This window comes from Ammospiza caudacuta, chromosome 6, assembly GCF_027887145.1.
Source record: "Ammospiza caudacuta isolate bAmmCau1 chromosome 6, bAmmCau1.pri, whole genome shotgun sequence".
In the NCBI taxonomy this organism is placed as follows: Eukaryota; Metazoa; Chordata; class Aves; order Passeriformes; family Passerellidae; genus Ammospiza; species Ammospiza caudacuta.
The window spans coordinates 65,492,990-65,509,347 of NC_080598.1; the positions used below are offsets into that span (position 1 = coordinate 65,492,990).

Consider the following 16,358-nt stretch of genomic DNA (forward strand, 5'->3'; position numbering starts at 1 on the left):
ATTTACTCTAGGGACAGCTTGAATTTTTACATTTCCTTAATGTAATAAAGAGAAGCTTTTTTTACTCAGAGATTACTCCTAGTTGTTGTGGGGCAGCTGAATCCAGGAGCTGTCCAGCTTGGAATGGTGCCTGCAAGGCTTCATCCTCTTGGTTTGGAATCACGGAGTGCTTTGGGTGGGAACCTTTAAGTCCCACCCATCCCACCCCTGCCATGGCAGGGACACCTCCCACTGTCCCAGGGTGTCCCAGTGTCCAGCCTGGCCTTGGGCACTGCCAGGGATCCAGGGGCAGCCACAGCTGCTCTGGCAATCCCAGCCCAGCCAGGAATTCCCAATTCCCAATCTCCCACCCATCCCTGCCCTCTGGCACTGGGAGCCATTCCCTGGCTCCTGTCCCTCCATGCCTTGTCCCCAGTCCCTCTGCAGCTCTCCTGGAGCCCCTTCAGGCCCTGCCAGGGGCTCTGAGCTCTCCCTGGAGCCTTCTCCTCTCCAGGGGAACATTCCCAGCTCTCCCAGCCTGGCTCCAGAGGGGCTCCAGCCCTGGGGCAGCTCCATGGGTTCCTCTGGATCTCTCCAGGGCTGGCAGCTCTGCAGGCGGGGTCTCGGCTGCCCAGGACAGCTCCCGCTCCAGGGATGGATTTCTCCCCGTTCAGGAGCACCGATGGATCCCGCGCTGTTCCAGCCGGTGGCAGCAGAGGCTGCGGCGCCGGGGCTGGGGCAGGACCGGGCAGAGGCTCCAAGGGACGGGGGCGGCGCTCCCCGGGGCCCCCAAAGCCCAGCCCTGTCCCTGAACACGGAACAGCGGCAATTCCCGTTTTAACCTGGAAACGCGGGGCTCAGTGACGGCAGGAGCTGCTGCTGCGCTCCTAAATCTCTACTGAAGTACTCGAGCCATTATTGTGGTTTGTACAGGAATTGGGGATGGCCAATTCCTGTACAGAGCTGTGCGCTCCCCGGCCCAGGGACCCTGGGGACACACGGGGCGGTGCCAGCGCAGCTCCCACGCCCTGAGGTTTGACAAGTGTTTATTTACATCATTTACATCCAATCCCGAGGGGGTAAAGTGCAGTGCAGGGCCCGGAGCGCCGAGCTCAGCCCTTCCCCTTGGCGGGCAGGGGCTGCGGCAGCAGCTGCAGATCGAACTCGTGGCGCAGGAAGCGATGGAGCTCCTCGGCCTGGGGCCGGCTCAGCCGCGCCCCCGCCGCCAGCGCCGGCACCGAGCTGCAAGAGAGGGAACGGAACGGGAGGAGCCCCGGAGCCGGGATGGGGCCGCACCGAGAGCCGGGCATGCAGGGCCCGGGATGCGGCGGCACCGAGCGCCGGGCATGCAGGGCCCGGGATGGGGCCGCACCGAGAGCCGGGCATGCAGTGCCCGGGATGGGGCCGCACCGAGAGCCGGGCATGCAGTGCCCGGGATGGGGCCGCACCCGGAGCTGCTGCTGTCACCTCTGCACGGGTGCCCGAGGGTGAGCAGCACACCTGAGCAGTGAAAACAGGGAATGCCAGAGGAAAAGAGAGCGAGGGGCAGCAGGAGGGAGGGGGGAAGCAGAGCCCGTGTCAGGGCCCTGGGCTGCTCAGCGGGAGAGACAGGAATGTGTGAAGAGCTGAGATGGGACAGGAAAGCTCCTGGGAGAGGGTGGGAAAGGCTCTTCCTGAGCAGCTATCCCGGCAGGAAAGGAGCCAGAAAGCTCTCCCTGAGCAGTGATCCCAGCAGGAAGGGATGCCCTGAGCAGCTATCCCGGCAGGAAAGGTGCAGGAAGGGATGCCCTGAGCAATGATCCCGGCAGGAAAGGTGCAGGAAGGGATGCCCTGAGCAGTGATCCCGGCAGGAAAGGTGCAGGAAGGGATGCCCTGAGCAGTGATCCCGGCAGGAAAGGTGCAGGAAGGGATGCCCTGAGCAATGATCCTGGCAGGAAAGGTGCAGGAAGGGATGCCCTGAGCAATGATCCTGGCAGGAAAGGTGCAGGAAGGGATGCCCTGAGCAGCTATCCCGGCAGGAAAGGTGCAGGAAGGCTCTCCCTGCCTCCAGGGGAGGAGAAGGAGTGCAAGGCTGGGCCCGGGAGCCCCTGCCAGGCCCTGTGCTGCCCTTACCTGTTGGCCACGGCTGTGATGGAGCCGAAGGAGTGGCAGAGGTTGAGGGCAGCTCCGTAGCTGAGGTTGGGAATGCTCAGGTAGAAGTTGAGGAGGTCCCGGCCGTGCCCCTCCGGCTCCGTTGGCACCTGGATGGCAGCGTCCTTCCTGTGCTCCAGCAGAGCCAGCTCCTTCAGCAAAGCTGCAGTTTGCTCCTGGCAGGAGCTGAAGAGGATCCTTATTCCAGCCTGCACCAAGGCTGAGAGCGCTCCATCGTAGTGCTGAGTCCTCTGGAAACACCGGGACGTCTCTCCTGAGGAGTGGAAGCACAGGAAAGCAAGACCTGTTATTGTCCAGTGGAATCATTTCATTGCAGGGTTTGGATTTTTGGATTAAAACAAATGTCTGTGCATGGATAAAATTGTGCTTGCTCCTGACATGGAATCCCAGGATGGTTTGGGTTGGGGGGCACATTAAATCCCATCCCATCCCATCCCATCCCAGCACTGTCATGGCAGGGACACCTCCCACTGTCCCAGGCTGCTCCAATGTCCAACCTAGCCAGGGTTCCCGGGGCAGCCACAGCTTCCCTGGGAATTCCAGCCCAGCCCCTCCCCAGCCTCCCAGCCAGGAATTCCCAATTCCCAATCTCCCACTCATCCCTGCCCTCTGGCACTGGCAGCCATTCCCCGTGTCCCTCGGGGCAGGGCGTTCCGGCAGCACCCACCTGGCCTGACCCTGTCTGTCTCCACAATCACACAGATCCTCTCGAAGATGCCCTGCAGGCGCTGCAGCCTCTGGCTCAGTTTGTTCCTGTTCCCGGGGCTCTGCAGCTCCGACTGCAGCACCCTGTCCACGGCCAGGCGGTTGCTGACGATGTAATCGCTGCTGCCCAGGGAGCAAACCTGCACCCGGAGCCCGTGCCCGGCCCGCAGGCACGACAGCACCTCCGGCCCCGAGCACATCTCGCGGCTGTCGGCCAGGATGCACAGCGAGGGGCTGTGCTCCCCTGGAACACGGGGGATCCCGGCCAGCGAGGGGCTGTGCTCCCCTGGAACACGGGGGATCCCAGCCGGGGAGGGGCTGTGCTCCCCTGGAACACGGGGGATCCCGGCCAGCGAGGGGCTGTGCTCCCCTGGAACACGGGGGATCCCAGCCGGGGAGGGGCTGTGCTCCCCTGGAACACGGGATATCCCAGCCAGGGAGGGGCTGTGCTCACAGGGAACACGGGATATCCCAGCCAGGGAGGGGCTGTGCTCCCCTGGAACACGGGATATCCCGGCCGGGGAGGGGCTGTGCTCCCCTGGAACACGGGATATCCCAGCCAGGGAGGGGCTGTGCTCCCCTGGAACACGGGGGATCCCAGCCGGGGAGGGGCTGTGCTCCCCTGGAACACGGGATATCCCGGCCGGGGAGGGGCTGTGCTCACAGGGAACACGGGATATCCCGGCCGGGGAGGGGCTGTGCCCCGAGGGAACGCTGGAAATCCGAGCCCTGGCTGAGGAAGGGTTTGGGACAGCAGGACACGCCGAGCCTGAGCTGCTCCCGTTGGTCTTCAAAGAGCTGGACACCTGTGAGTGTTGAAAATCACAGATTGTGAGGGTTTTACATCAAATCAATGAAAGGATGTTTTGCAGTATCAACACTTTCAGATTATTGACACTTTAATCCCTGTATCTGTCTCCCCACTGAGCTGAGCTGATTATCCCAGAGTTTGGACGACAAAAGCAGCAGCTTTCACTGAGAAGTTCAACAAAACCTGGATCCTGTAAATCAGACATCAGGCTGGGAAGTGTGAGAGATCAGGAACTCAACCTCAGGGAGGTGCTGAAAGCCCTGAGTTCAGACAGTGAACCAGGATTTTCTATACAAACCCAAAGAATCAGTGCACACTGCTGTTCCACCATCCTCCATGACCAAGGGAGAATCTAAGCCCAGTTTTAATTTATTCACTCCTGAAATACTCCAGGTTACCCTGGGAGTACAAAGCTTCTAGCAGCAAGGAAAGGGAGATGGTGCTGGAAATGTGCAAGGCCAGGCTGGAACAACCTGCTCTATGGAAGGTGTCCCTGCCATGGCAGGGGTGCAATGGGAAGGGTTTTAGGTCCCTCCCAACCCAAACCATTCCATGATTCCTGAGTCCTGCTGCTGCGCAGGAATTCTCTCCCACAAGGAAGCTCCCTGCTTTCCTGGGCACTGACCTCAGCAGCAGCCTGCAGATCCGTGTTCCTGCAGCCAGAGCCAGCTGGGGGGATGGATGTGCTCCTGCCTGGCCGCTCTGGGGGTGGATCCAGCACCCCAGGCACGGAACCTTCCGGGCCCAGCAGCCTCTCAGTGTCCTGCCCCCCAGCCCCACTCCTGTGCTGCGCAGAGGGGGCTTTGGGCAGAGCCTTGGGGAGCTGCCCTGCTTCCAGGGGCCTCTCCCTGCTGGCTCCCGTCTCCTCCTCGCTGGAGTCACTCAGGACAATGATTCTGGAAGGTTTCTTCTTCTGCCCTGGGGCAGGAGCGTCCCCTGCCCGCCGGGCCTGGCTCAGCCTCCTCCTGCGGGTCAGGTACTGCTGCCTGCTGCTGCTGCTGCCCTCCCTGGTGAGCAGAGCAAAATCCACACACTCTTCCTCCTCACTGCAGCCGCTGGGAGCCTCCTCCTCCTCATCCCCCACGCAGAAACTGTCCTCAGCATAGGTCACGTCTTGCTCAGGGATCTGGGGGAAACAGAGCCAGGAAAGCTGCAGTGGTTCTGCTGCTCCTCAGCAGGAGGGCCCTTGGCTTATCCAGCCCTCCCCACACAAATACTGGGGCTGAGGGGCTTCAATCACATCCCATCCCACCCCTGCCATGGCAGGGACACCTCCCACTGTCCCAGGGTGCCCCAGTGCCCAGCCTGGCCTCGGGCACTGCCAGGGATCCAGGGGCAGCCACAGCTGCTCTGGCAATCCCAGCCCAGCCAGGAATTCCCAATTCCCAATCTCCCACCCATCCCTGCCCTCTGGCACTGGGAGCCATTCCCTGGCTCCTGTCCCTCCATGCCTTGTCCCCAGTCCCTCTGCAGCTCTCCTGGAGCCCCTTCAGGCCCTGCCAGGGGCTCTGAGGTTTTCTTGGATCCTTCCTTTCTCCAGCCTGAGTTCTGTGTAGGAACTTGTAATTTACCAAGAAAAGGCTGCAACTGCTCTGCAGAGCAGGCCAAGAACCTCCCTGTGGGTCCCACAAGGAGGTCCCCAAGGAGAGGAGCCCCTGACTTCCTGTAGGGGGACACAGTATGGGCAATGTAGAATGTGATCTTATCCCCCAACGAGCTGCAGCTGGGCCCTATTACTAAAGATTAGAAGCCAGCTGGATGATAACAAGCAACACCTGTAACCAATAAGAACAGTGATATAAAAGAGTGGACCGATGGAAACTGGACTCAGAGAAGTCAGAGGGCTGCTGCAAGAACCGTCAGTGCTTAGAGGAGCTGCCTATGAGAAAGCATCGAGGAGGTATGAAACTCTGAGGCTGTGGAATCCTTGCACTACAATGATAAGAGAACTCTTGATATATAGGACAACATATAATGAAAATAGAGCTGTTGTGATATAGAAGACAACAGCTCCCCACCTGGGAGAAGATGGCCGAGGGGTTGAAGGGCCTGTGCACCATCTTGTAGCGGCTGCCGAGGGCGGGGCTGCGCACGGAGCTCAGGTACACTGCCCTCATCTCGCTGTCTGCAGCGCACAGGGGACACAGGAACGCAGGGTTAGTGCTGAGACAATGCTCACTTCACACTGTGACACTGTGCTCTCCGTGTTCCTTCATGGTTTCCCAAAAGCCTGCATTTCCCAAAGCAACAATCTCCAGCCTTCTCTAGAAATCCCAAAGCCCAGGATTACGGATGAAGGAGGGCAGGGATTGGGAAGGAATTCCCAGATACTGGGATGGACTTCCCAGAGCAGCTGTGGCTGCCCCTGGGTCCCTGGCAGTGCCCAAGGCCAGGCTGGGCATTGGGGCACCCTGGGACAGTGGGAGGTGTCCCTGCCATGGCAGGGTGGCACTGGAAGGTTTTCAGTGTCCCTTCCCACCCAAACCATTATTGAATTCCAAGTGTACCCAGCCTGTGTCATGAAAGCTGCCATTCCATCCCAAAATATCCTGAGCTGGAGGGGCCCACAGGGATCATCCCAGCCCCATCCCTGCCCAGACCCCCAACAACCCCAGCCTGGGCATCCCTGGCAGCGCTGTCCAAACCCCCCTGGAGCTCTGGCAGCCTCAGGCTGTGCCCATTCCCTGGGCAGCCTGGGCAGTGCCAGCACCCTCTGGGGGAGAACCTTTCCCTGAAATCCATCCCAAACCTCCCCTGGCCCAGCCCAGCTGCTCCCTCAGGATGCAGGAGGTTTCCAGGCTGGCAGAGCCCCGGATGCTGTGGCAGCAGCAGCTCCTGAGCCCGGGTGAGGAGGTCACAGCTCCTGTGTCCCACGCCAGGGATGCTCTGGGAGCTCCCCACTCACCGTTGAGGGCCTGTGTGGGTTCCCCTTCATCATCGAGGAACTGGGCCAGGGACGGGCTGAGCTCCTCCGCGGCGCCGTCGCTCTCGTCCGAGGAGATCCCCTCAGCATCCAGCAGGGACAGCTCGGCCTCCTCCTCCAGGAACTGCCTGCCTGCAGCCTGCACACGCCAGCAGGGCAATGACAGCTGCCCCATCAGCCAGCACTGCCCCGGGAGCTCTGCCCGAGCCACCCCAGGGCTCCACCTCGGGAAGGGGACGCTGCTGGGGCAGGGAATGGCACGGGCACAGCGCCCAGCTCAGAGTGCCCAGCACACACAGTGGGTCACTCTGCAACTTAGAAATCCAGTTTTACTCATTTCCTGTGCTTTCAAAAATCCAGTTGGATTTGGGATTCCTCCAAACTCAAGTGCAGCAGGAATTTCAGACACAGACCCCACCCTGGTTTGCCCTTTTCTGCTCAGGATTTAGGACTCAACAAACAATGAATCCCTCAGATGGTGCAGCTCAGTCCAGGGAAGATGCGACACTTCCCTTGTGAGTGCAGTCCAGGAGACTTGATCCTAAATTCCATCAAAACCAGGCAACAAAACACTCCCAAGGTCGTACACAGAAACCAAAATTAATTCAGGAAGGTGTTTTGCCCGAGATATTTTACATTAAGTTCATTTTTCTCCTGTAATTTCAGCTATAAAGTACTAAAGTAAAACATCAAATTAGCCTCAAAAATATTATGTATCTCCATGGCTCCAAGAGCATGGTTTGTTTGCCATGTAACAGATACCATAAGAGAAGTCTTAATAATGAAGATTATTGTTAAAAAATTTTAAAGTGTCCAACATATTGTGCCCTGGAGCCCTGATTATGGCAATTTCTGCCCAGTGAAACCACAGTCATAAATATTTGAGAGCTTTTTAGTTTCAGTAAGTCTGGTGCTGCCTCCCCTCCTGCCTCCATTCCTGCTGAAGTGTTAAACATTGAGCTGAGATTTAACACTTGGGATTGAGGGACCATTGCTGCCTTAAACGTCCAGGGCTGAGGCCATTAGTGGGGATCATTCATGTGAGCAAGCAGCCCAATCCTGATGATGATGATAGCAACAAAATTTTATTGTAGTTATCGCTGTTATAAAATTATTATTATTATCATTATCATTATCATCAATAATAATTTGTTATTTTATTTTGTTAAAAATATTTAAATATTATATATTATTATAGTATAACATACAATCCCAGAATACCCTGATCTGGAAGGGGTTCACAGGGAATATAATAAAATATAATGAATACAATATAATAAAATATAAGAAATATAATATATATAATGAATATACCATAATAAATATACTATACTATACTAAATATACTATACTATAATATACTATAACAAATACACAAAATATAATATAATATAATATAATATAATATAATATAATATAATATAATATAATATAATATAATATAATATAATATAATATAATATTATATTATATTATATTATATTATATTATATTATATTATATTATATTATATTATTTTTACTGTAATTTGGAATATTATTACTTTTTTTTTTCCTTTCTGGACAGGACCCTGACTCCTCTCAGGGTATCCCTCGAGCTGCCCTCTGAGCTGTTCTCTGGTGTCACAGCTGTCACCCAGCCCTGCAGTCCCCTCTGCCCCCAGGCCCTCTCCCCAGCATTCCCAAATTCCAGCTGCTGCAAAGCTGAGCTCCGTGTCCCTGGGGGGACACAGTGCCACCCACCTTGGCTGTCCCACAGCTCCTGGCACGTTTGGCTCCTCCTGGCCGGGGCCTGGCCCTGGAGCTGCTCCTGCCCCTCTGGAAATCTCCACTGTCCTCACTGGAGGTGTCTGACTGCAAAGGGAACACACAGAGTGAGCAAGGGACCATCCCAGGAGTCACTGAACCCCAGCCTGGCTGGGTGGGAAGGGACATTAAAGCTGCTCCAGAGCCATGGGCAGGGACACCTCCAATAACAGGCCAGGAAAATGGGATTTGGATGAGAAATCAGCTCAAATGTGCCATGAATTTGCTTTTTTTTGGTTCAAAGCTCTGTGGCAGGCAGGTTATTTCACCCTTCCTGGCTGTCAAACAACAACTCCAGAGTCACCAAAGCCCCAATCCTGGCAGTGTCCCAGGCCAGGCTGGACACTGGCACAGTGGGAGGTGTCCCTGCCACGGCAGGGCTGGCACTGGGTGGGCTTTGAGGCCCCTCCGACCCAATCCACTGTGGGATCCTGTGAAGTGTGGAGACCCTGGGAGGGAACAGAAGGGAAGCAGGAGTGGGTTCCCATTATTTCTCCCCATTCTTTGCTGACCACGTTGGGAGGGCGCCGGCGTTTCCTGGTGACCCGAGCTGGAGACTCCAGGTCGCTCTCATCCATCCCCTGTGGGAACAACATCAACATCAGTGCACACAGAGTTTGTGTTTGGCTGCTTACATTGCCATTTTGCTTCTCTTGTCTATTTTTTCCTCTAAAACTCACATCAGGAGACTTCAAAATGTTATTTTTTATCCTTTTTTTCCTCTGGAAAACAATCTCTTCCTCGCTGTCACTGCTGGGTCCTGCAGAAAACAGAATAAACAACATTCACCAGAATTGCACAGTTCCCAACACAATTTTGTTAGAGCTGAGCAATCAAACCCTACCTCTCTCAGAAAAGCACCTCCAAAGGAGATTATTTATTGATCTACAGGGCAAATATTGTTCTCTTCAGCCTTGTTAATCAAAAGAGATAATCTCCAGCTGGGATGGACAATAAATCCTGCTTCCCTGGAGAGCCCTGGGGGGGAAGTGATTTCCCCAGGCAGCAGAGGCAGGAAAAGGGAAGAGAAAGCAGGACACCAAGAGAAGAAGCCATTAAAAGTTGAGCAAGAGCCAGAGTTGTGGCAGCACTTTGTGGCACAAATCCCTGTGACAGCAGTGACTGGGGCTGCAAATGTCCCTGCCACAGAGGGCACAGAGCTGCCCCAGGGCTGGAGCCAGCCTGGGAGAGCTGGGGGTGCTCACCTGGAGAGGAGAAGGCTCCAGGGAGAGCTCAGAGCCCCTGGCAGGGCCTGAAGGGGCTCCAGGAGAGCTGCAGAGGGACTGGGGACAAGGCATGGAGGGACAGGAGCCAGGGAATGTCCCCTCGTTGACCCAACTTCAGCATCTCAGCCATTACTCCTCTTCCTTCCAACCCTCCCACCTCAGCCATAAAACCAAAGTGAGGATCCAAAAGATCCTGGATCCTGTTTCCAAACCACGAAGGTCTGACTCCTGTCCCACCAAATTCCTACCTGCAGCATGGGATCCATGGAGTTTGGTGTTCTCCAGGCTTTCTGTCCTTCCTGGAGGGGAATCCAAGGCTGATCTCCCAAAGTTCTGCCTCCATGGGCTCTCTTTGACTTGATCTACAGGAGGCACCTCTGGAATTTGCTCCCTGGCAGTCGAGAAGACTTCCATAGAAATTCTTTTGACAGCTTTGATATTCACACCCTTCCTGCTCGTTGGGGTCAGAAGTGCTGAAGGCAAAGGTTCAGGGGGTTCCCTTCCCCTCCTGCTGCCTCCTGACTCGAGCACAGCCCCTGCAGCAGGAGCACCCTCGGCCCCTTCCCTGCCATTGCTGCCCCTGCTCTGGTGTGACAACGGTGTGGACATGTCCCTGCTCTCCAGCCTCCTGCAGTCCCACCCTGGGGAGGTTTCCAGCCTGCAGCCATCACTCAGGGGTGTTCTGGCACTCCCCAGGGCTCTGTTCAGTGTGGGGTCACCAGCAATCCTGCTCTCCTCAGGGCTCTCGTCCCCGCTGTCCTCGAGGGAGAAGCCCAGGTCGAAGGTGACAGAGAACAGGTCCTGGGAGCAGTCGTAGGGATCATCCTTCTCCAGGGCCACTGCTGATGTCCCCATGGGTTCCCTGCAGGGCTGGGTGGGGCTCACACGGGCCAATTCCCTGCCTGGCTCCCCCTCTGCCCCAGCTGGACCTGCCCTGGCTGCAGGCTCAGTGCTCACGGGGCTGCGCTCGCCCGTGTCCTCACCAGCCTCATCCTCAAACAAATGCAGACTCTGCTCCTCACCAGGAACTTCAAGGGCAGCCTCTGCTGTGTCCTTGGGAAGGAAAGGCTCCTTTGCAGGGCCGTTTGCCAGGGGCTGGCCCCTGCTGGGAGCGTTGTTTGGGATTTCAGGGATTTCCTCATTGTCAAACAGGCCATCAAAGCTGTCGTTCCAGAGCTGCTCCTCTTCAACAGCAGCAGCCTTGGCAGATGACACAGTTTTGGACGAATGGGGACTTCTTGAGGCACAGAGTTCCCTTGGAACTGTCGCTTTGGGATTCTCCAGGAGCAGCAGGGAAGGATCAGGTTTTGGGGATGTGGGGGAGACTCTGTCCTGCAGTGCCTCTGAGTGAGAATCAGGGAGAACTTCTGGGGAAGGAGATCTTGTTCCCTCCTCTCTCATCAGGCTCTCCAAACCCTCCAGTTCATCCCCAGAGGGAGGGGACTGTGACAAAAGCCTTTGCACCTGGGAAAATGTTTGTTCCAGCCCCGGGGGCTCCTGGGGTGGCCCTGGGAGGGTGAAGGAATCCCTGCAGGATTCAGGGAGATAAAACAGGTCTGAGGCCACAGGGGAGGTCTCGTACCCTGAGTCCCTGTGGAACCTCCCCAGGGCCCCACGGGCCTCACCTGCAGGGCTGTTCTCCTCTGCTGCTGGACTGGCAGGGCCTTCAGAGCTGTCACTGTTGTCACACAGGTCAATAAATGCCTTTAAATCAAATGTCACCTCCATCCCCTCGTCCTTGTCACTGCCGCGGTGAGAGGGGCCAGGCACAGCAAGCCTTGTTCCTGAGGGAGGGGCAGGAGGATCCTGAGGCACCACAGGCACTTCCTCACTGAGCCCAGGGGCTCTTCTGGGAGCCTTGGCTTTGGTTCTTTTAAAGGTGGCAAAGAAGTCACTCCCATCATCACCTGCATCAGGAGGGAATGGTTTGGGTTTGGATTTTGCCAGGTCTTTCCTGGAGCAGCGACCTCTCCTTTTGTTCCCTGGAATGTTCACATCTTCCATCCTGAGGTGAGGCTGGAGCTCCTGCTCATAGCTGCAGTCTCCCTGGGGACACAGGGCACAGGTTACCAGAGGCACACCCAGGGCTGCTCACAGCCTGTTCCCAACAGGGATGAGGGTTTTGTTCTCCTGCAGAACTTCCCACAGACTCTGAATCAACTTTTCATGATATAAATCTGCTGTTCAAAAGGCAACCAGCTCTGTTAAACATGCACAGTGGACCTGGACATGGAGGATCTGAACAATTATTTTTTGGCAGTTCAGGCAGATGAATCCCTGGATTCCTCAATCACTGAAATTACACGAGGTACCTTTAGAGAGGGTGAGAAAAATGACTTTATAATTAGAGATTGGCTTGTCTGAAGATATTTCTGGAAGCAAGATCCAAAGCCACCTTGCAGGAATTTGAAGACTGATCCCTGACAGGGTTGGGGATCCTGCAGCAGGCAAAGCAAACTGTGCACTATTAACAGATTGTGTCATTAATCATCATCATCATCATCATCATCATCATCATCATCATTTCAACACCAATTTCACACAGATGCTGATGCTTAAACCATCCATTCGTAAAGATATCAAAAAAAAAACTCCAAGTCTGGATATTTTAACTAAAGCTGCCTTAGGAGAAGGCTTAATAAAAACAGTGAGGAAAAGAATTGTCACAAGAAGGCTTTAGGATGATTTTGATCTGGCAGGTTGTAAATAATTTGTTTACCTCAAGCCTGGCCAGAACACAGACTCAAAACATGGAATTCTTTGTGTGAAAAGCAAGAGGAACAGCAGCCCTGGTTCCAGTTCAGTGCCCAGGTGTCACCTGAGCAGAGGAGCACTGCAGTGACAATAACGGGGCTGATAAGGGTCTGTTGGGGTTTATCTCAGGAGCAGCTGCCCCCTGCACAAGGGCTCAATTCAAGCATTTCAGTGTTACACAAACAAGACAGAAATTAAATGGATTAAGGATTAATTAGCTGCCAAACCACTGAACATGAGTGAAACAGGAGGAGGTGCTGTCCCTGTTCACCCCACACAGTTGTGAGAGTGCAGCACTGATCAGGCTTGGTCTAATATTGTCCTGCAACCCAAAATCAACCAAAGTACAACCCCAAAACCTACAAAACTCAAACTCAAACAACACCAAAACCTACAAACCCAAAATAAAACTACAACCCCTAAACCCTCCAAACCCAAGCCAAATCAAACTAAAACTCCCAAAACCTACAAACCTAAACACAATCAAACTACAAACTCTAAAACCTACAAACCCCAAACTCAAACTACAAGCCTCAAAACCTCCAAACTCCAACTCCCAAACCCAATCAAAATACAACCCCTAAATGCTAAAAACCCAAACCCAATCAAACTACAACCCCCAAAACCTCCAAACCCCAATGAAACTACAATCCCCAAGCCCAATCCAAGTACAACCCCCTAAACCTACAAATCCCAAACCCAAACTAAACCCCCAAAACCAATCCAAATCCAACCCTCAAAACCTACAAACTCAGAACTACTCTAATACAACCCCTAAAACCTACAAATGCAAACCCACTCAAATACAACCCCGAAAACCTACAAACCCCAAACTCAAACTAAACCCCCAAAACCAATCAAAATACAGCCCCCAAAACCTACAAACCCAAACCCACTCAAATACAAGCCCAAACCCTACAAATTCAAACCTACTCAAATACAACCTCAATACCTACAGATTCAAAACCATTCAAACACAACCCCTAAAACCCACAAATCCCAAACTAATGGAATTGCCAGAGCAGCTGTGGCTGCCCCTGGATCCCTGGCAGTGCCCAAGGCCAGGCTGGACATTGGGGCACCCGGGCACAGCGGGAGGAGTCCCTGCCATGGCAGGGCTGGATGGGATGGGATTTGAGGTCCTTTCCCACCCAACCTTTCTGGGACTGTGGGATCCCAGCACAGGCAGCAGGATCAGCGAGGAATTTCCCAGGAATGTCCCCCCAGACCCCAGAGTGCTGAGAGAGGAGCTCAGCCCTGCTGGAGCCTGGCAGCGCTGCTGGGGCCAGGGACAGCCCAGAGCCAAATTTAGCATCGAGGGCAGAGCTGGGTGACCTGCTTTGGGCTCAGGGCTTGTGTAACTGCCCCACTTCCACCCAAACACTTTCTCCTGCACAAAACACCCTGTCCCAGCCAGGCCACCCCGTGCTGGGACACTGAAAGGGCCCTTCTGGGATTGGCACGGGTTGGCCTGAACGTGCACAAATGGGGAACCTTAAATTACCTGCCCAGCTCCCCTCTAACCCAGAGCTGCAGGGTGTACCAGCTCCTGAGAAAATAGGTCAGGAGCAGGAAAACAGCTCTGGGATTATTGTACTCAATCAATGAGCCTGCCTGCACTCACTGATTCCCTTTAAAAAACAAAATATGCTATAGCAGAGGAAATAGGAAGAGAAAATGAAAATCCTAATACTAAATATTAAAAAAAATTAATAATAATAATAATAATAATAATAATAATAAATTAATATAATAATATTTTATATATTATATACCATATTATATTATTATATATAATATTATGATAATATAATATTATAATATAATACAATATAATATTATATTATAATATAATATAATATAATACTGTTTATAATATATTATATATAATATATATTACATTATATTATTATAACTAATGATAATATTATTATAAGAACTATAACTATAGAGTTATAAAGCTATATATATAGCTATATAACTATAACTATATAGTTATTATAATAACCATAATATCATTTTATATTATAGTTACAATACTATATAAGTTATCAAATTATTTATTTTACTGAATTGTAATAGTATAGATTATAATAACATGTAATTATATTAATATTATATAGTATTATATTAATATATATAATATTAATAGTATAAATTATAATATTATGTGGTTATATCAATATTATATATTTTAAAATTATTTTTTGATATGTAAATAGATGTGTAATTATACTCATTCTGGTTCCCCGTATATAAATTTAATGCATCAAGTACCAAAAATGCAATTACCTTCTCTCTCATCGTGAACTGCTTTGGATGCACATTTTCTAACAAGGTTCCTCTGCCTGATGAAAGCCTGGTTATGCTGCTGATTGAAAACTCAGGATAAACCCATAGACAGCTACAATGTGGATTTCTAACAGGTAAAGCCTGAGTGAAACCCTGCAGAATTCCCCTTTGTGTGCTCTGGCCAAGCAGAAGCTGCTCCTCACCCAAACCCTCGCAGCCCTCCCCATCCCCTCTTGAACAGCTTTAGGCTCCTCTCCAACCCAAACCTCCCTGTGATCCCAGGAGTTTGTTCTGGATGTTTCCATCATTTCCCAGCCCTGCTGCCCTGCTGCACTGACAGTCCCTGCCCACAGTCCTGGTGCCCTGTGCGTGCCCTGCTCCCTCCTGAGCTCTGCCTTCACTCACCAGCCCTTCCAGGAACTGCAATCCATCCCCGCCCCAGCACTGCTCCCTTTCCAGAACACGCTGCAGGGCAAGAAGCACTGTAAAAACTTGGTTTTGGAGGTTTAAGTGTATTACAGGAGATGATCTTTAACAATTTATTTAGTTGGGTCATGGAAGGAGCCTGAGGGACACAGAAACCCCAATTTCCTTCTACCAAACTGAGATAATTCTCTCCCTAATGGCATCACATTACTGATGGATCTGCTCGTTCTCTTGGGTTTTGCTTTCTGCTACCCAATAAAAACAGCCTTAGATCCCTAAAAAGAAAGATGGTTACAAAACTCAGGGTATGAGCCCTGGCAAATATGGGATCAGTAAAGAGGCTGAAGAGTGAATGTTCAAGAACATCAGGAAATAAATGAGGGTGCCCAGAGAAGCTGTGGAAGTGCCCAGGGCCAGGCTGGACAGGGCAGAGCAGCCTGGGACAGTGGGAGGTGTCCCTGCCACGGCACTGGGTGGGATTTAGGGTCCCTCCAACCCAAACCATTCCAGGATTCCATACTAACAATCGATTTAGTGAGAACATGCCCTGCCCCTCTCTCTTTGTGTTTATCACTGGCATGGCAGAGCTGGAAGCTGAGGGCAGGGATCCATGGAGTGGTTGGGGTTGGACCATCCCAAATCACTGTGACTCCTCTGCTCTCACTGGGAACACATCCCCAGTCCCAGGAAAAGCACCCAGCACCTGCAGTTCCTGGTCTAAACAACCCAGCCCTAGTCTCAGTTAATGCTTGAATTTAGAAAATTTGGCAACAAGGTCAGAAGAAGCAACTCAAAGGAACTACCTGAATTGGAGAGCTGAGATTTTGGGGCTCCCTGGCACCTCACCCTCCAAAACCAGTCCAAACCCTTCCACCTTCTCTGGAATCAGAGGTTTTGACACATCTCAGAAGAGGATTTTAATCAGAGAGAATTTATGGGCAATGAGGGCCTAAAAAACCCAGATAAAACCATTCACTGGCCTTATTTGAACCATTTTTAACTTTCCATTCAGGGTCTCCTGAGAAAAAAAGTCCAGCTGGCTGAAAACACTAAATTTTCCCCCAAGACACATCTGATTTAAAACTCCAAAGGCTTGGGAAGCCTTTTCAGGTTCACTGGGATTGCAGAGTGTCCTGGGAATGTTTTCCCTGCTGGCAGAGGATCCCCTGAGGCAGCCCCAGCCAGATGACAAATGATAGCTGAAATTAAATAAAATAAATTTCAATAAAATCTCAGAGCTGAAATTTGAATAAAATTTAATTAAATTTAAATAAAATTCCAGAGCC

General features: G+C 52.4%; 1 protein-coding gene across 1 annotated transcript in view; it reads right to left on the reverse strand.

Moving 5' to 3' along the window:
* Nucleotides 1-1,012: 1,012 nt before the first annotated feature.
* FANCM (FA complementation group M) overlaps nt 1,013-16,358 on the reverse strand; it is a 58,115-nt gene continuing 42,769 nt past the window's right edge. Inside the window, exons 14-24 of the mRNA XM_058807061.1 lie at nt 9,849-11,646; nt 9,055-9,134; nt 8,887-8,955; nt 8,312-8,422; nt 6,552-6,708; nt 5,665-5,771; nt 4,272-4,772; nt 3,554-3,641; nt 2,798-3,133; nt 2,092-2,383; nt 1,013-1,221 (exon numbers count right to left, since the gene is read on the reverse strand). Coding sequence (XP_058663044.1) covers nt 1,092-1,221; nt 2,092-2,383; nt 2,798-3,133; nt 3,554-3,641; nt 4,272-4,772; nt 5,665-5,771; nt 6,552-6,708; nt 8,312-8,422; nt 8,887-8,955; nt 9,055-9,134; nt 9,849-11,646 — 3,669 coding nt within the window. The 3' untranslated portion in view covers nt 1,013-1,091. The remainder of the gene's footprint in view (nt 1,222-2,091; nt 2,384-2,797; nt 3,134-3,553; nt 3,642-4,271; nt 4,773-5,664; nt 5,772-6,551; nt 6,709-8,311; nt 8,423-8,886; nt 8,956-9,054; nt 9,135-9,848; nt 11,647-16,358) is intronic.